Source organism: Sesamum indicum, linkage group LG3, assembly GCF_000512975.1.
Source record: "Sesamum indicum cultivar Zhongzhi No. 13 linkage group LG3, S_indicum_v1.0, whole genome shotgun sequence".
Lineage (NCBI taxonomy): Eukaryota > Viridiplantae > Streptophyta > Magnoliopsida > Lamiales > Pedaliaceae > Sesamum > Sesamum indicum.
The window spans coordinates 8,003,483-8,021,997 of NC_026147.1; the positions used below are offsets into that span (position 1 = coordinate 8,003,483).

Consider the following 18,515-nt stretch of genomic DNA (forward strand, 5'->3'; position numbering starts at 1 on the left):
ATATTCTGTACCTTCATTGATGCAGAAGTTCTTCCTAGAACCCAAGCAAACAACCTTCAACTCAGAAGCAAATTTAGTCTTCCTCAGCTCTTTCATGAACTGCGAAAGCTGTGAATGTGTCCGACTACAAAAATAAATCTTCAATTGTGCCTCCACTTCCTCCTCACCGAGCCCCTCCTCCTCCACTTCTTCCTCACTTGAGAAGACATAATTTGCCCCAACATCCTTTCTTTTCAATTTCCCACCATTTTCTCCTTCACTATCGTACTCTTCCAACAAAAACTCATCATCATCCACCTCATCAACCCCAATTTTCGGCATCATATTTCTCACCTCTTTGTCATCACCCTTTTCCCATCCACCTTCTCCTGCGCTAGAACTAAACAAGTCTCTAACAATTTCTTCCTTTCCCTTTGAATGAGTCCCTTTTTTTCTCTTTTGCATTAGATTTTTCCTCTCAGCTAAATCCGGCTCTTTATTTGGTACAAAGTATCTCATCCAATCCGGCTCATCGTCATCCTCAGTACCCTCACCCAAATTTTCCTTCCCATTCTTTCCCAAACTCCCCAGTTTCTTCCTGTCCACAAGCCATTGCAGTGCACCACATATCATGCTTAGGGTTTTCCCAGTCCCTGTAAGAACCCAATCATCAATTCAACCTCTAGCAAGCAAAACCAAGACTTGAAAAACGAAAAATTGCTAAAAAAGAAAAAATCAACTCTGCATATGAATAACAAAACCAACCAAGCAAAGTAAGGTGTAAAACCATACCGGTGGGACTTTCAAGCATGGAAATGCCGCCACTATCAAGAGATCGGTAAAGGAATTTCATGAAATCAAGCTGAATTGAGTAGGGTTCATACGGGAATGCTGGAAATTCCAGCTCGCTATTGCCCTCCATGTGTCACGTCTCTTCTTCACTCTCCGATTGAGCGCTTTCCTCCAAATTCTGAGAGATGAGCAGCGACAGTCGAACTGTATTGCCAGGACGATTTTCCCGCGCTAAAAGAATACCCCTTTTGGATAATTTTAATTAATTGGATATGGGCTCGTCCAAACTGACAAGTTGGATTTGGGCTAAAGCCCAAAAACCAAAAGGTAGATTTCGGCTCAGCCTAGTTATGGGCCCAAGTTTTAAATGTAAGGTGATCTCATCCAAAGCCCAACTTCAATTAGAAGGCCCAATAAGAGTCCAATAATTTAAAAAGCCCAACCCTAAAAACCCCTCCACTTTCTCTTTATGTATTCTTCACTCTTCATATAAAATGGTTCCTCACAACGCCGCTCTCATCTCTTCAACCTCAGAGCACACCGAAGAAACTAGGGTTTCTGCAACTTGACAGCCATGGTGAGCTTGATTTCTCTCTCTGCATCTCTCTATTCACACTCACACCCACGATATATATGTATATATATATATATACATGTCTGTATATGTGTAGAATTTGAGTTTTGGTTGATTGGCTCACGCATGGATGAATTCGTATGTGTGTGATTGTTATGTGTTTTTGTGTGTGTGATTTTGCAGGGAAAGGGAACGGGAAGCTTTGGGAAGAGGAGAAACAAGACACACACACTGTGTGTGAGGTGCGGCCGCCGCAGCTTCCACCTTCAGAAGAGCCGCTGCGCCGCCTGTGCTTATCCTGCTGCCCGCAAGAGGACATGTACGCATTTTGGTTTATTTCTTTTATTTCATTAATTTAGCATGGACACGTGAAGAAGTTGATTGTGATTGATTATTCTGAGCTGATTAGTTGGTGAATTTTCCCCCTTTAAAAACTGGAGTATGAGAAGTTCATTGTTACCACATTGTTTGCATTCTCGTGTGTGAAGAGTACATCCTTGCTGATTTATCGTGTAAATTTTTTGGACCTTAGATATGTAAATTGGCAGTCCATTCACAATTAATAAATTTATTCACATGGTGATGTGGTTATGCGGTAATCTCCTTGTTCTAATCTGAGTGGATTGTTATGTAAATTTTGGACTTTAGATAACTGGAATTTGAAGACACTTCATAATCAATGCATTTGTTCTCCTTTTCAATTTATTACATTGTTATTTCTTGTGATTCAATGAACTTATTAAGTTAATTGCTGTGTAAAACTTGCACCTTAGACAACTGGAGCGTGAAGGCTATTCGCAGGAAGACCACTGGAACTGGGCGCATGAGGTATCTACGCCACGTGCCCCGCAGATTCAAGACCAACTTTAGAGAAGGTTGTTAACCGCTTTTCCACACTCTGCCTGTTTCTTGGTGAAAAACTTGTGTTGTTTTTGGTCTTCTATCTATTTTTTGGCTGTATGGTGATGTGATTTGCGGTGATGCTTGTAGGTACTCAAGCTGCACCAAGGAAGACTGCAGCTGCTGCCTCTGCTTAAGGGCCTTATATGGAGGGTACTCTTGATTGTACTTTTCATTGGTATTCTTAAAGAGTTAGAGAGCAAATGAATTTTGGGAACGCCATTTGGGGGCTGATTTTACGTATTGGATACTTAGTTTTGATGCTAATTTTGTTGCTGTACTTTGTTTGACATTTTAATACGGATGTCTGAAAGATATTAGCTCTCTTGTGCGTTTTACTTCTCTACTTCTTACAATACTTGATTATATAGTTCAGTTCAGATCTCTCTACTGTAGCCCATGCGAAGTAGTATTTCTTGGTATTTAATTTGTTGAAACTATCAGAAAATTTCATGTGGTGAGTTGTGTTTAATTCCATGTATTGAGAAGGGTCGGATGTATTTTCATTAAATGAGTAGCACAAATTTCTTGCATATTGTGGGGTGAAAATATGCTCTGAGGGCATGCCAAGACCGTTGAGAGCATAGACTCAGTAGATTAGATTTGTCCTCTGATTGGTCCGTGCATAACTTGTAACTGCGACAGTCAAAACTAGATCAAGAAATCTAGCTCAACTTGATGACTTTGTAGTTAATCGTCCAATTTGCTTGTAGAAATTTCCAAATATAAACAGGTAGTTGGTTTGCTAACTGTGTCACTAAGGTGCGTTTATGTTTAATAAAGCAGAAGTTGAAATAAGGATTGGAATAGAAAATGTAATCCGCTGTTGTAGAGCTTATAGGATCTCTATGACTAACGTTAAGGTTTTCTTGTACGATTGAACGGTTTGCCACCGAGTCTGAGTCGTGAGATTTTAGCTATCTTGGTGAGTTGGCTATAAATCTCTCACGTTTTGCGATGAGCTCCATTTATCTGTACTTAAAACTTACATTTGGCTTCGAAAGGTCTTTATACCTTGCAAGGAGGGCGTCCAAGTATATCATATATAGATAGTCTATAGCACCATGTAGCCATTTGGTGTGGCAGGAGTTGTATGTATTTCTCGTGCTTCGAAAATTGTTAATGGACAATGAGCTATATGGCATGGTAAACATGTTGGCTGTTTGCAGTGCAACAAAGGAGAGGGGAGCAAGTAGGGTATGGCAACAATGCGTAGCCTGCCTCAAACAAAACATCTTTAGAGCTTCCGCAAAGCAATTACAAGTCACTTCCGCAGGTCAGCAAGAGGAAGAAGTACTCAATTGTATCACTGAACCAACGTTCATGATGAATGCAGACTTTTGTCCTTGGGAGAAATATACAAAACCACTGCACAATTAAATATATATTTTCACTGGAACAGCTATGCACTTGAAGATAAATCACTATACATGCCTCTTGGACAACTCTAATCAACTCTTCAAACAAGAAATCACTATTTTCTTGAATCTTTCCTAGTTCAGTTTGAGTTCACCGAACTTCTGCTTGTCCTGGTCGAACTGTCGAAAAATATAATCGAGCTCCGGGAATGCAGATAACAGCAACAGCTCGAGAAGATCGAAAGATAGCTGCTTCATAAAAACAGCTGACTGTACATTTTGACAAACAGAATCTATTAGTTACAATTCTGGAGAGCAAATACAAAATGCACCAAGGATGTTGGCCATTGCCCAACAGCAAAAAAGCAATCACGTGTCCAAGAAGATGAACAGCAAGACGAAGGCACCAAGGTTATATATGAACAGAGTATGTTAACAATTTTAATTTTACGTAACAACTCATCACCACCATAATATAGCTGTTAAGAAAGCAACAGAGGTAAGTGTAATTTATGGTAATAAAGATTCACTAAACAAACAATGAAAGAGAAGACAAGAGATCCATGAGATGTTCTTCACTTTTTCAAGTTCGTAAACATGGAAAGAGGAGGACAGCGTTGCAGTGCAGAATTAATGTGTAAATGAAGTTTCAGCTGGAATAGCATGTCACTACAACGAAAACTTTGGACACCTTCTACATCTAATTCAAACATGATACTTCAAGTTGAGGTTTCGGATGCAGAACAATTTTCTTTCAGTAAATGCATCATTCATAGTTCCTATTACACAACTAGTGTCTTTGAAACATCCATCACCTACCATAATGACAGTAAACAAAATACACAATGAAATTATGGAATTCACTAGTATTTTCTGGGTATTAATTCCTTTGCTATTACTAGTGTATCCAGTAATGAAAATTAACTAAAAACAGAACATGCAGTGGAGTCTCCAACATAATGGTGGAATGAATGGAACGTATAGTAAATACTCAAAACATGTGGATATGTGCAATATACATACTAAAAGCCCAAAATGTGTTTTAACCTTCTGAACTAGCTTGTTATTTAGAACCCAGGAAAAAAAATTAATACAGTTGTTCGGCTTAAATTGAACCAGGCATATGAGAGAAGCATAAACTGCAAGAGCAGAATGCAAAAAAATGCAGTTATGCTGCAAGGGGATTGTACTCTTCAACTATGGAACATCAATAACTTGTCACTTCATACATGGCATAAGATGGTTTTAAGAATGATGATAACCTGAATGAAATAGTAGAGATCCTTTGCACATTGTTCATATTCCTTACGTCCAACAAGGCCTACAATAGCAGCAGGTGCCTTATCTGCAGGAAGTTTCTGAATTCATTAACATCCCCGAGAAAGGTCGAGGAATAACTCCCAAAACTCAGATCAGAATGACTATATTTGAGATGATGACAGATATGGCAAAATTAAATATTACCAATCATCAGTTCATGTACTAATTTGGCTCGTCGTTCAGCTTCCTTTTGTTGCATCTCCTCCAAGTTCAGGGCATCTTCTATTTTAGGTGAAGAATATGGAGCGGAAGGTTGGTAACCAGGCGAATTTTCAGATGGACTGTCGGGTGAAGGTCGTTGCCGCCTTGGGTGTTTTGTTATGAATATTCCATCAGGCCATAGGATCTATGCATACCATAAAATGATATTATGAATGTCTCTCTGAGACATTTGTTTAGGACGGATTGTCATAATGAATATATGCAGTGTGGGCAATTCACTACTAAAGACTCCTAGGTGCAACAGCTATCACTCAGTTGTTGTAATCCACGTTTACACCGTAACCATGAATAGTAAGAAAACAGGAGAATAAATGGAACTGGACAACTTAATATGAGATCAAAAGAAACTTTTCAAGAACAAGATATCAGATTACCTGCTCCAACCGTTTGATACCAGAAGCAACCACTGATCCCCTACGCAGAAGCTGGATTTTCTCAATCAACCAATCATCAAAGGCATCACCCATTCCCAATTGTAAAACTTGTTTGGCTACCCAAAAAGCTTTTCTCCTGCAAAACAACTCCAAATGCGCAAGGTAAAGAAAGACAGTTAGAGTCAAGAAACAGACAAACCCTATCTCAACTTGCTTAAAATTTATCCACAACTAATACCTGATCCATCCACCGTCTTTAAGCTGTAAAATGACATCAACCAAATCCAGTATGGGAACACTTAGATTTGGCGGCACCCACTGTTGAGAAGGAAAAGGAGAAAACCATGATAAGACTGTCAACAAGTTATATCTTGGACGAACACAATAATATCAGCATTGGTATGAGCAACTAAGGTTCAACATTAAGATTTTGTCAAGCATTATGCACAAACAAATAACCAGAACATACTGTTCTAGGAGTTGAATCCTAAAAATTATGCGCGAAGTGTAGGATGTCTGTAATGACCTCGCTTGGAATGGTTGAATCAGACATATTATCAGTCACAACAGATTGTGATTCTTGTGGGTCTTTGTTTACAGTCCTTTCCAAGTTTCTGGGTGGTTGGATGTTCTTTTGCTCGGTGTTTGCTGAGCCACTATTTGGGTTCTCTGAAGCTTTTTTGAATTCTTTTTCAGGCTTTGTTGATGCAGAAAGAGCTTGACCTTTTGCTTTCAATCCTGGTTCATTAGGAACATGGTGAACCTTGATTCTTGATGCAGCATCCTGGTTCCCATTACTGAACGTTTCTCTTTTGGTGGATAACGGATCATAGACTGGTCCTACATTATCGCGGTTATCCTTGCTCTTTTCACGCACTGTTTCAGCTAGGTCTGCTGCAATGCAAAACCACTTGAAATGTGAACAATGTACAACGAGAAACATGGAAGACACCTGCTGTTTAGGGATTCACCTGAAAGAGTATCGATTATGGATAATGAATCTGAAAATATATACATCTGCAGTTTCAGGAAATAAAGAGTTACAAGTCAAGCAAAGGGGCAGAAGACTAATTAGTGATATAGAACTTCTGAGATCTGGGAAAATGTAACGAAATGTGTCAAACCTGTGAATCGACACTAAGGAAATCCCAAACTTCAATGGAGCAGGAAACAGTTGGAAGCTGCAGAAGCTTCTGCAAAACAGTGGACAATCAGAAAGTGTTTAGCCAACTTCCAGGAGAGCATACAATTTTACTCCTGTACGTAAACAGGTAACCACATATGGAAAAATTCTAGCATTAGCCAGTCCAGGGAGCAATAAGTTAATAAATAATGGAAATACTTAATAAGATGGATTACATCTTATCAGGTAAGCCAAATCGGAATCCTTATAAAAATAAATATGCAAACGCTAGTCCTGCAAACCATAATCTAAAAGATATTAAATTTGTGGTTAAAACATGTTACACAACTTATTAGGTATTAAGTTGTATTTGTATAAACTTAAGAAGAGCTTTAAAGTTACAGAAATAACTGTATACCCCAATAAAACCAAACTATCTTATGAGCTCTAAAATACCTATGAGGATGCATTTATGATTTTCATAAGCTCCACATAAAATGTTAAAGCTCTTGGAACTTGTTAGACCATGTTTTCTTTAAGTTTGGCCACATATCCTCTCAATACATGCTTTATCTTTTTTTTACACTACTTTAAAGCAAGTTTTCAAAAGGTGATTAACTAAATTAAATGTGCAACAGAGAAACAAACGAATAAAATGTAAAATGGCAAACACAAAAGGGGTATGAGAAAGATATCAATATCAAGTGGAGTAAAGAATGACCTTCAAGTACTGGTCAAGTAATTTACATCGCTCTTGAATGACGAATACATCGAGACCGGTTGACAGGAAATGCTTTGGTGGCAAATGGAGATTATATTCAGGAAACTCTTTAAGTCGCCTATGTAACTCCTCAAAATGTTGATATCTGACAACATGAAAAATAAGATTAGCTAATGGCCTGGCATTCACGAAGGTACCCCATTCTTCAATTACACGCTACTCCCTCTGTTCGGGACTCAACACTCCATTACTTTTTCTGTTTATCTTCTTCATGAAACAGACAGTTTCTTGACCCAAAGATTCCGTACAACTAATTTTGATTGGGATGTAAAAGTAACACCTAATTTTACATTCTTCAACTCTCATCTCAATCTCTTAGTCTATTTAAATGAGAAAATTAAATCCCGAACACAAGGATATTAACCGAAAATTACAAACAAATACAAAGAAGCATCCAGCTGTAATGCAAGACAAATTAAAAAGCTCATAAAATATCATGGCACCTTCTTTTGATAGACCAACTGTGGCCATTTATATCTGTAACAGATATGGAATACACAGCAAATGTTTTAGATCCACTCTTCACAATATTGGCACCCAATACCTGTAAAAAGAAATGAGTTTCCATTCTTCACATTGTCAAGCACAAAACACGCAGTCAAGCAGATGAAACTGGCAGAAAATTTAAAGAGAGACTGCAGTACCTCGCATCTTAACTTGAAAAAGGAATCAGCAATTATTGAATTTTTTGCTGAATTAGCAGCCAGACTTTGACTTTCAGGTAAAGAAGCCAGAGACATAGATGACGAGGTTGTGTCTCCACTACAAATTCTACCTAACAGCTCAGCGTCGGAGTCCTCACTGGAGTCTCCAGGTTTGGCATTCACGTTGACAGAATTTAACACATCCTGCCCGTCCCCTACTAAAAAACTCGTTCTTTCAACCTCTTGCCAGACATGCCCATTTTGACTACTAGATTTAGATCTTTTCTTTGAAGACTTTGTTCTGTGCAACCTTTTAGAATGGAGCTGACCTTGGTTTGGCTTTCTGCTCTTACGCCTGTCAAAAGTTTCAAGGGGATGATGAATGTGACTGAAATTTCTTTTTGATTTACCATCCCAAACTTTAACACCAGGTGAGTCAAGACCCATAACACTGCTGCTATCATCATCCTCAGTATAACTACTGCTCCAGGATTCTGACTCATCAGCAGCTGCACTTTTACGATCTTCCTCTTTGCTTAAGGAAATTGATGTGCAACTTTCATTTGATAACTTACCATGCACAGCTGTATTGTCGTCCTCTGGGCCTTTGGTACATCCAGAATCAGAGAAATCTTTCTCCAAAGTACTATCCATTTTGTCTCGGTCCTTTTTCTGCTGCTCAGATAGAACCTTTGACCGCTCCACTGAATTAGAAACGCCCAGAAAAGAGTTCCCTAGTACAGGATCAGCCTGATTTGTGTCTCCCTTCCTTTTGTAGTCTCTTCCTTTTGTCCACATATTGTCAAAATGTTCTGGAGCCAGGGCCTCAGTCTTTCTGCGAGAAATTACATCAAGTGCATCTCCCCATTCTCCTCCGGAGCGGTGGCGTTGAATACCTCTTCCCTCACCACTATGAGTATCTGGCAAAGAATCCCAAGAACGAGTGGACCGCATGTCCATGGAAAGCAGTGGATCCTTAGAAAGACGTGTTCCATTTATAGTATCTGAGTTGCCAGCTTTCTTATCCTGATCCTTCTTCAACTGCACCAGTTCAACACCCTTTGCGGATGGATCTGGAAACTCCGAACTATGATCCGGTAAAATCATCGAAGATGCATTTATTCTAGACTTTGTAGCTGTCTTTGTTGCCTTACTTCCATTATGAGTTTTGCTAGCGGAAATAACTAGAGATTCAATTCTCTCATTGATAAACCTGACACCAAAGTTGGCCGGGCATAAAGAACAGCAAGATTGCATATCACTAAATCACAGCGAATGATAGACCTACCTTGGGTTTGCCAAATTTATCACAGGTCGCATTACAACACAGGCAAGGAGTTCCCTGACAATATAGCGAAATAAGGAACATCGCAGATCCTCTGGCTCAAATGTAAGTAAAATGAGACCATCCATGACATGCTGGAGAACCTGCCATAATCCAGAATCAAGGAAAAGAATTATTTGTCAATCAGAGAAAGTATCCAATGGTTCCTGTTGATAGTTTCCAGACTGCAAGGAGATAAGCCAAAAGAGAGGCAACCTTATGCTCCGCTTCAGCAGAAAATAGAATCGGATGCAATTTGTTCTCAGCAGCCAGAACAGTTTTTAATTCATTGTCTCGCTCTTCAACAGTTAACAATTTTGATTGATGCTTCTCAATCTTTGCCTTACTTTCTCGAAAGAGCTCCAGACGAATGCAGAGAATATTGATAATATCCCTACTCAACACCAAGCAAAATGTACACTTTTAAACTACCATTCCGTGCGTATGGTAATAATGAGAAATCATCAGTAGAGTATCTGAAGATGGAACCTGGTTAGAAGATCTATAAGATTTATATTTCTCATGCGACTTGAAATTTCTCCAAGTACACCATTCATGATCAGTACAAGCTCTTCTGGACCTTGTCTATCAGGAGTTATGCGTGAGTACCACAGATCTGTCACCCACTCTGAGACAATATGTCTAGTGAACTGGTCAATTGCATCCTCAACAACAGGGGAATTCACCTTACGCTTCCAGTCAGACCTTTTGGCCAAAATTCTGGATCCCTCAAGAGGTTTTCTTTCTGAAGAACTGTTTGCAGATGTTTGTTTTCCTTTGTAAGTTGCAGCTTTCCTCCGCATATCAAAATCCAGAGACATGTAGCGCAGTATGATTATTAAAAATAGAGCAGCTGGCAAGTTGACTAGAACTGATGGACTTGTTACTGAAAGAGAAAGGAATTAAACACTAAAAGGGTGTCCATCGAAAATTAAATTGTTGGGAAGTGATTGTTAAAATGTTAAGACCAATCAAGATTTTTTTGGATAATGATCTCCAGATTATATATCTTGTTTCGAATATGCAATATGTGTACCCAAATGCTTTATGTCCTATAAATTACCAACACCAAGGAATTAGATGCATTACAGAACTGCTCATGCCTTCCATGTTAAATAAGTGAATTCAGTTGGCATTAGAAGTAATATGTGAGTGTGTGTACAAAGATGATATTTGATACCAGATAGATAGAGAGGAGCGGGAGATTCCGAATATAAGTAACACACTGGAATTCTTTCCATTTCAAACAGTTCGCACAATAATTGCAATTTCCTATATAGGGATCAGAAGAGTAGATTTCATATCAAAGACGGTATTCCCCATTATCACTAAAGTAAAAATGAAAACTAAATAGCAATGCATTAGAGTATCAGAAAGAACATCGCACATTTACTGGTTGGTGAAGCTAACAACACATTAGCTTTAGTTGCTTTCAATTACTATATTACATACTAAATATTCCAATTATTTGCAAACAGCATGGTCCATGCAAAATAATACATCTAGAAGGGTCCTCAGTTTTTTTATTTCTTCTCATTTACTTTTCTAAGATTATTGTGGCTTGTGCATAAAACAATCCTGCATTGGAATTTCAAACAGCATAGTGGTGACACTTAACTTACTGAAGGATCAAAGGTTTAGATGCATTACAACTCAAAGAATCTTCTAACTAGAAACTGAATGCTTCCTTCACAGAGAAAGGAATGTGAATGAACAGTAAATTTAGTGCATCTATATACCAAGAGCTATCAGCATATTCTATTGACTTACAAAATGTACCCGTTCTGGACTTGCTAAAGTTTTGTCATTCTTGTGATCCTGTCAAGTTCATATCTAGTTGCAATATAGCACCATGAGATTAAACCTCTTATTGCTTCAATCACCAAATGTAGTGTATGCAGAATTACCCTCAAATTGCCTAATCATTCCGGGAGACAAAACAATGAAAAGTAAAGCCCATCAAGAATTACAAGTCAGCAGATAAAAGCCTCTCCATACATTCACATGTTTGAAATTGATAGCTTTAAGTTGTTCACAGATACAGCTGTGCTAACAACGAATTACAATTCCATGCATTCCCGGTACCCAATTTCCAAAAACAAGCAAAAATGCAAAGTAAAACCATAATTCTCAATCAGATTTAGCAAGAGTCAAAAGAAACATAAAATAAGAAAGTGGTGAACAGATAATCACTCACATGACATGAGGTATGAAAGTCCAACCACGCATACGACCAGAAAAACAATCCGCTTCTTAGCTTCCTCCACTAGGTCTCGAACGCTCACCGTTTGCCTCTCGTTGCTGCTCATTTTTTGCAGACTTAACCAAAAGCTACTTCACCTTTTCACACCACTCCAAACACTCATTCAAATTTCAATCAACCAAAAGCAAAAGTCAAAAAAAAAAAAAACAAAAAAACTCAAGCTTCTGCAATCAAATCCTCCAAAAACCACATTCTTCACACGATCACCACAAAACCTCAAAAAAGAGCACCGAGCGATCGAACTGAACCAACAATCCGACGCCACGCACTCATCCAATTAAATCAACTCCCAATCGATAGACCATTAGGTTTCCAGTGCGTGCGTGTGTGTGTGTGGAATATATCAAATGTATAAATGGACTATTATGTATCCGTTTCTCTCTCTAGCTTTCTCACTAACATTTCCAACGGAAAACGTATCACCAAATCCAATTTTCCCCCCGGCCTCGGTAGGTTTGATTTAGGGATTTTTATTACTACAAATTAATCAACATTTATGTGCTGACTATGGTTTTTTGACAACCCTACCAATTTCAACACTATTAAATAAAAATTAAACCAAAAAAAAAAAAGTTCACGTCGATGGTGACTGTGCCCAAATATGTAATTTGACATGAAGTCCTCCTGGTGCTCGGGTGCAACGGTAATCGCGTAATAGCCGGACTAATTTTTATTTTAAATTTATTATTTTTTATTTTATTTAATATATACATCACTATAAAATCAAAAAATAGTAGGGGCGGACTTTCTTATGTCGATATGCTGCCTTTGGATAAATTTATTTAAGAGTTTTTATGATTATATATGTTTTCAAAAATATTTTTTAACCTTATAAAATATTAAAATTTATTTTAAAAATAAATATTAAAATATTTAAAAAATTAAAGAATTATTAATGATAATTTTGGAATTAGTATGATTAAAATTGAATAAATTTATTAGCATTTTGACGAGTTTATTTAAATTACTATGAGATGTGATACGCGCATGTTATATTATACTTGCTCGTATCATGTACCAAGATATGAAAAATAAATAAATAAAATTATAAATTATTTAGAGTTTAACATATAAAAATAAATAAAATGACAAATAATCTAAACTTTAAAATTAATTCATGGATGGAATAAAAACATAAAAGTATAATGAACATATAAATAAATTTAAATTATTTTAATTTACCTAGAAAAGTGAGTGAACCTCTGGATAAAGATAATCAATGTTATACTTATCTAAATTAAATACAAAGGAAAAATAAGTGGCAATATAAAATATATATTAAGTATTATTTCATGTTAAAATAAAATTTAAATTGCTATACCGAACTAATTTACCCCCAAAAAATTAGTCAATCTTTTGGATAACGTTATAACAATACGCTTATCAAAAGTACATGCATACGTGATGCTTACTTAGAGAGTTATATGTGTATTTTTTATTATATATAGATATGTGTTTCTCATTTTATGTATTAGTTGATTTGAATCGAGCAACTACTACTTAAATTTATTTAAATTGTCACCCTACTAGCTCTTGTATAATCAGACCGGACCTATTTCCTTGCTTGGCGCAAATCTTTTTGAAACTAAATTTAACTTAAGTAAAAAAAAAATTCAAGCACAGAGTACCATACTTTCACTAATTAAACAGAAGTTTAATATGTAACAAATGAAAATTAAATTTGATGTAGATTTATAATTTAACATATATGATATGGCTTGTGACTTAATTTGTATCTCCTCGCGTAAGATATTGTCCATTCTAGCTTTAGATGAATCTCACAATTTTGTTTTGAAAAGATGCTTCATCAGGGAGGTGAAGTATTATGACTTACAAGCCACTCAAATTCCTTGTTTGCAGCCAACATGTGACATTTTGCATACATCATCTGCCCTTTAGACAAGGAGCTTGCAAAGGACACATGGTTTTGTTCCCACATATGGCGCCAAATTCCCTGCAAGAAATTTCTTACGACTTACTACTACATCATTGGAGTCGTATGTAGGAATGAGACCATGTGCCCTTTTCAAACTCCTGATTTGAGGGTAGATGATGCAAACAAACATCCTACATTAATTGCAGAAGATGAGTTTGATGGCTTATAAGTTCCAAGGCCTCATCTCCATAACGAAGCACAATTTCAAGACAGATATTTGAAATTTTTATAAAATTAGAGTGAACAAAACTTCATACAATAAAATATTTGTAAAATCAATATCGACTATGAAAATAGTAAATAATTGATTGATTCTTAATCCAACTTGAAAGAGAAATGTTGGACCCTATTTAGCATGCCGTGCCAAATAAATCTGAATCTTTTCCACTCCGCAACTTATCAACAGACCCGAATCTAATTCGCTTGGAATCTTATGCTTCATTCACACAACTTGTTTTGGCCCAAACGTTTTGTTGCTATCATACATATTAGACTGATGAAAGAAGTGAAAGGATTTTCTACCTTACCACACGTGTCGCCTGCCCCCTACACTAGTTGTTAGAAACGGACTTACACTTCAAGATGTTGAGGGAAAGATTTAAATATTATTAAAATCAATTTGTTTGTTTCCATTTTGACCAAATCCTATTAATATAATATGAAATTTTGATTTTTTTTAAAGAGTGATTACAATTTTAATATTTGTTTATACAAATTTCGCATTTGCAAAGTAAATTAAAAAACTAAAAAAATATAGACAAACAAATCTATTATAAATTTAAGTTAAAATGTTACAATATTTGAAGCGACAATTGCCCCACGATTATTCCTGCATTCACCTTGAAATACAGTATAAATGCTTCACAGTTCACTGCCGATGAATATGCAGAGCCTTAGCAATTGCAGTATTTCGTTGTCATCGGAAACTTTTTGAACTTGCTTTTTGGTGGATTGTTATATGTGTGTAGTCTTTTATAATGATTTTTTGCATATATTTGAAATAATTTCTGATTGTTATATACAGTAGATTTCTGAAGCCATAAATTAATCATCATAAAAAATATATTGTATTAAAATGTGAAATTTTATAGTTCCCGAATATATTTGATAAAAGTCGTAATATATGTAAAGATGAAATATCATTGATTTTTTAAATATAAGGGTTAATTACACTTAGACTCCTCTAAAAATACTAATTTTTACTTTAAAAAAAATAAAATAAAGGGTAAAATTAGAAATTTATACAATCTCTTTTGTTGATATCAATATTTTTTATTCAAAATCCTAACAAAAGAAGATCAGGTGTAGAAGTGAATTTTTGAAAGGTGTGTAAATATTTAAAAAATTATTTAGAAAAAAATATAATTTCGTATTTTCAGATGGGATACAAGTATAATTAATTTTAAATATAATTGTATTATTTTATCGATATTATTTAGGACATTCATTAAATAACCGGCAAATAGTAATAAATGGGGAAAAATAAAAAAACAAAACAAATTTTGCAGGAAAAGATGGAAAATGAGTCCAGCAAGGGAAAAACAACTCGGCACGTAGTGGATTTAATATTTATGTTGGAGAGGTTGGAAAACTACAAGAAAAACGACGACGTTTCCAGGGGCAGGGATAAACCTAAATTAGACTGGGAAAAAGACAGCCCTCCCTTCACACTGCTTTTTTTTTTTTCTCTGCAATCGCAATGAATAGTACGTAGTTCCTCAGTTATTGATTCCGTCAACGAATTCCTCTTCCATCGAAACGGAGACGGACGAACGCAGAAGATGTCGGTTCTTCTGTCCGATACGTTCTACGAAGATGTCCCAACAGTATGCTCTCTTCGATTCCACGATTCTCTTTTTTGGTCACTTGTACTCGAATTTTTTCGATTTTTTGTGTTTTTGTTTTAATTTCAATTCCAACAGCTGGATGAGGTTAAGCATGAAATATCAAGTATTGTGGGATTGCGGGAGATCAAGAGGCACTTAGAGGCAATTGTGGAGAAAATAATTGTTGCAGAGAAGGATGCCAGTGATGGGCTCAAGGTGCTGCCCCCAAAACCCTTTCACATGGTGTTCGTAGGGAATAATGGAACAGGTATAGCTCTGAATTCACGCCCGTTATGATTTGTTCACTGTGTTATCGCCGTTTTAAGCTTACAGGGGAACGTTTTATATCTAAATGATCGCATGCATTGTTGTGCGTTAATTAATTCGCTTTATGGAGGGCTTATAGTAATTAAGGAGAAAAGTTTGCGACTGAGTTTTCTGGCAATTAAATTAGACAATTAATGATGATTCAGAGGTTATTGCAGTTTATCGGTAATTGCTAGCTGTGGAATTTTGGTATTTGGATAGGGATATGAAGGTTTCCTTTAGTGGATTTTCAAAGACATAGAAGGAAAGAAGAAGAATGAGTTTTTTGGGGAGAGGGGTGGATTTTCAAAAACATAGAAGGAAAGAAGAAGAATTAGTTTTGGGGAAGAGGGGTGGATTCTGAATGGAAATTTTACTATTTCTATAAGCAATACACTTTATTTGTAGATATTGACTGATATCGATTAGGATGCTGATGATTTCTTGTGATTCTCTGAATTCCCTTGCAGTAATTGTTGATCTTATCACGACCCAAGTACATATGCTTTGTTAGAAAATTTAGGGGCCAAAACAATTAAAGAAAATACTTAGAAAAGCAGGAAAAAGTTTGTTCATAAGTTAATATCTTAGTTACAGATGATTTCTTAGAAGTTAAAAGTACACTGGGAATAGCATCCATACTGGAAAGGAATGATGTGGTTTTGATATATTTTAGTAAATCTTCTTAGAAACTAAGAAAGAATCTTTTACCCTTGCTGGCAATTGATTTGCTAGAAAAGCACAAAGAACAAAAAGGGATAAACAGTGTTGCTCTTATTTTCTTATTATGCTATGATGTGGAATTCTGTTAGCATCCATAATGGCTGCAGTTGTCATATAGAAGAGTTCATGAGAAAATTTATCACTGAAAGGATTAGTTGAAAAGGCATAGAAAGAATTGGTATATTCGTAGCAAATGAAAGATAACTTAAAAGTCTTACTCGCAACTGTTTCACTGGAAAAAAGTACATGAATGAAAAAGGTTTTGCTGTTGCTAGGTTAGTAAACTCAAATGTTTGAAGAAAGTATAAAATATTTCAGGATGGTGATTAGAGTAATGTTTCTTATACATTCATTAATTTGTCAAACATTATGTTTGCCTGGAGAACTTTTCATTATTTCGTCTATTATCTATATTTCCTAAAATTTACATGTATGTTGACAGGCAAGTCCACCGTAGCGCGAATTCTTGGTAAACTTTTTTATTTGTCTCGAGCTCTATCTTCTTACGCTGTGACTGAAATGCAAGGAAATAAGAAGGTAAATAACTGTTACATGAAGTATCAGACTCATGTTGACTTTTGATTTAAAAAATTACACTGGATAAGAAAAAATCTTGTTGGTCATCAGATGAAAGATGCAAAAGGAGGTGTACTGCTTGTGAACATAGATGAAGAAGATCCCATTAACTCAAAGCTCGTGGATGAGATCATAGCTGCAATGGATGAGGGAGACATATCAATCATATTTGCTGGAACGTACAAGGCTTTAAATCAATACATGAAGTTCAACAATGAATTGTACAAAAGGTTCTCAGCCCGGTTACAATTTGATGACTTGACTCCTGAAGAGCTTGCAATGATTCTTCAGAAGAAGGCGAGTGACCAAGGGGAGGACGGTTTGATATGTGGCTTTGCGTTGGATTCTTCGTGTAGCACCATTGATATTGCTGACAAGATTGCCGCACTTGCACCTGAAAGTCTACGCAGGCTGTTGAATGCACATCTGCTCGATCAAATGCTGATAGAGGCGAGGAAAGTGGCTGAAAGGTCAGGTGAAAAGACCATCTTTTTGAGGGATTTAGCTGTAGGCATACACAGCGGGGGACAAATCTATAAGAACTTGCTGAATTTGTGATTCTGTGGCAAATGAGGCTATTTTGTTCTCTGGAATATTAAGGTTAGGAGGTAGATATTCGATATTATTCGACATGTACAGTAGGTAGTTCATTTGTTATTAGTTGTTAACATTTATTGTGTGACTTAGCACTTCTGCTAATGTTAGAGCCATTCAAACTTTACACAAAGTGGCCTATTTTTTAATGGTTTGACTGTCGCAAAAATCTTGTTATTACTAGTGATCATCAATTTAACTTAGAAAAAGATTTGTGGGTTTGATTTGATGCTGCATTTTGCTTGTACAATTGGCTGTAAGTCGTTTCTTTATGTTTATATACATACTTTACGTGTATAAAATATTTTACTGAATATACAGAAAATTTGTATATATATATGTATATAATAAGGACCATCAATTTTATGTATCTATTTACTTAATATAATAATTTTCATTAATCAATATATTGATTTTAATTGGAAATAAATAGATTAGGTAGGAGAGTAATAACCCTTGAGGAATATTAAAGTGTTTTAATTAATAGTATAATTATATTACTCAAAAAAAAATTAATAGTATATGTATATCTATATATATATATATGCATAAAGCGGAAGCGAATCAAGATCAAAAAGTATACTTTTTAATCACCATTTTTGTCATCTTATTTATTAGGATAAATTACACTAAATTAATGAGGTTTACTATAATTATGAATATTTTTGATAATATGAAAATTATCAATATCCTTTTGATATTTGATGAAATTTTGTTATTCTCGAATGAAGCTTGGAATTTGTTAATTTTATTCTTGTTATATTTTTATTTAAATTAACAAATTATAAAAAGATTGGACGGTGTAGATGAAAAAAATTAAAAAAAAGTTATCCACTTTTATAAAAAAATTTCAAAACAATTTATAAATTTAATTTATAGTTTACAAGAATATTTTGATTA

The 18,515-nt window shown here is 35.7% G+C and overlaps 4 protein-coding genes across 8 annotated transcripts in view; 2 read left to right on the plus strand and 2 right to left on the minus strand.

Moving 5' to 3' along the window:
• Positions 1-1,139, minus strand: part of LOC105157631 (ATP-dependent DNA helicase DDX11) — a 5,068-nt gene extending 3,929 nt beyond the window's left edge. For all 3 annotated transcript variants that reach the window (XM_011074050.2, XM_020693038.1, XM_011074049.2), the window contains exons 1-2: positions 772-1,139; positions 12-632 (exon numbers count right to left, since the gene is read on the minus strand). In XM_011074050.2, the coding sequence (XP_011072352.1) occupies positions 12-632; positions 772-901 (751 nt within the window). In that variant the 5' untranslated portion in view covers positions 902-1,139. The remainder of the gene's footprint in view (positions 1-11; positions 633-771) is intronic.
• LOC105157633 (60S ribosomal protein L37-3) lies at positions 1,222-2,629 on the plus strand. The gene is made up of 4 exons (XM_011074052.2): positions 1,222-1,348; positions 1,529-1,664; positions 2,119-2,220; positions 2,336-2,629. The coding sequence occupies exons 1-4, from the start codon at positions 1,346-1,348 to the stop codon at positions 2,380-2,382; spliced, it is 288 nt and encodes a 95-aa protein (XP_011072354.1). The 5' UTR covers positions 1,222-1,345; the 3' UTR covers positions 2,383-2,629.
• LOC105157634 lies at positions 3,439-12,178 on the minus strand. 3 transcript variants are annotated; one of them, XM_011074054.2, is made up of 15 exons: positions 11,589-12,177; positions 9,881-10,277; positions 9,608-9,785; positions 9,356-9,495; positions 8,068-9,280; positions 7,867-7,967; positions 7,364-7,508; positions 6,644-6,712; positions 6,491-6,536; positions 6,046-6,410; positions 5,758-5,837; positions 5,520-5,655; positions 5,068-5,269; positions 4,866-4,948; positions 3,439-3,873 (listed from the first exon to the last, which is right to left on the minus strand). In XM_011074054.2, the coding sequence occupies exons 1-15, from the start codon at positions 11,698-11,700 to the stop codon at positions 3,739-3,741; spliced, it is 3,402 nt and encodes a 1,133-aa protein (XP_011072356.1). In that variant the 5' UTR covers positions 11,701-12,177; the 3' UTR covers positions 3,439-3,738. The 3 variants fall into 3 exon arrangements, 2 of the variants coding, with proteins under 2 accessions (XP_011072356.1, XP_011072355.1); XM_011074053.2 differs by having other exon boundaries at positions 6,046-6,413; XR_002286860.1 differs by lacking the exons at positions 3,439-3,873; positions 4,866-4,948 and having other exon boundaries at positions 5,162-5,269; positions 5,520-5,666; positions 6,046-6,413; positions 11,589-12,178.
• LOC105157635 (stage V sporulation protein K) lies at positions 15,237-17,626 on the plus strand. Its single transcript, XM_011074057.2, has 4 exons — positions 15,237-15,416; positions 15,513-15,684; positions 16,888-16,982; positions 17,073-17,626. The coding sequence occupies exons 1-4, from the start codon at positions 15,372-15,374 to the stop codon at positions 17,577-17,579; spliced, it is 819 nt and encodes a 272-aa protein (XP_011072359.1). The 5' UTR covers positions 15,237-15,371; the 3' UTR covers positions 17,580-17,626.

What these genes read in the sequence shown, in the direction of transcription:
- LOC105157633 (XM_011074052.2), top strand. An exon ending in TGCTGCCCGCAAGAGGACAT is followed by an intron (nt 1,665 to 2,118) that starts GTACGCATTTTG and finishes CTTGCACCTTAG; the next exon opens with ACAACTGGAGCGTGAAGGCT. An exon ending in CAAGACCAACTTTAGAGAAG is followed by an intron (nt 2,221 to 2,335) that starts GTTGTTAACCGC and finishes TGATGCTTGTAG; the next exon opens with GTACTCAAGCTGCACCAAGG.
- LOC105157634 (XM_011074053.2), bottom strand. Translation starts at nt 11,700, where the DNA reads ATGAGCAGCAACGAGAGGCAAACGGTGAGCGTTCGAGACCTAGTGGAG. An exon ending in ATTCAACCATTCCAAGCGAG is followed by an intron (nt 5,838 to 6,045) that starts GTCATTACAGAC and finishes CCTTCTCAACAG; the next exon opens with TGGGTGCCGCCAAATCTAAG. An exon ending in ATCTCTACTATTTCATTCAG is followed by an intron (nt 3,874 to 4,865) that starts GTTATCATCATT and finishes CAAAATGTACAG; the next exon opens with TCAGCTGTTTTTATGAAGCA.
- LOC105157635 (XM_011074057.2), top strand. Translation starts at nt 15,372, where the DNA reads ATGTCGGTTCTTCTGTCCGATACGTTCTACGAAGATGTCCCAACA. An exon ending in CGTAGGGAATAATGGAACAG is followed by an intron (nt 15,685 to 16,887) that starts GTATAGCTCTGA and finishes GTATGTTGACAG; the next exon opens with GCAAGTCCACCGTAGCGCGA. An exon ending in AAATGCAAGGAAATAAGAAG is followed by an intron (nt 16,983 to 17,072) that starts GTAAATAACTGT and finishes GTTGGTCATCAG; the next exon opens with ATGAAAGATGCAAAAGGAGG.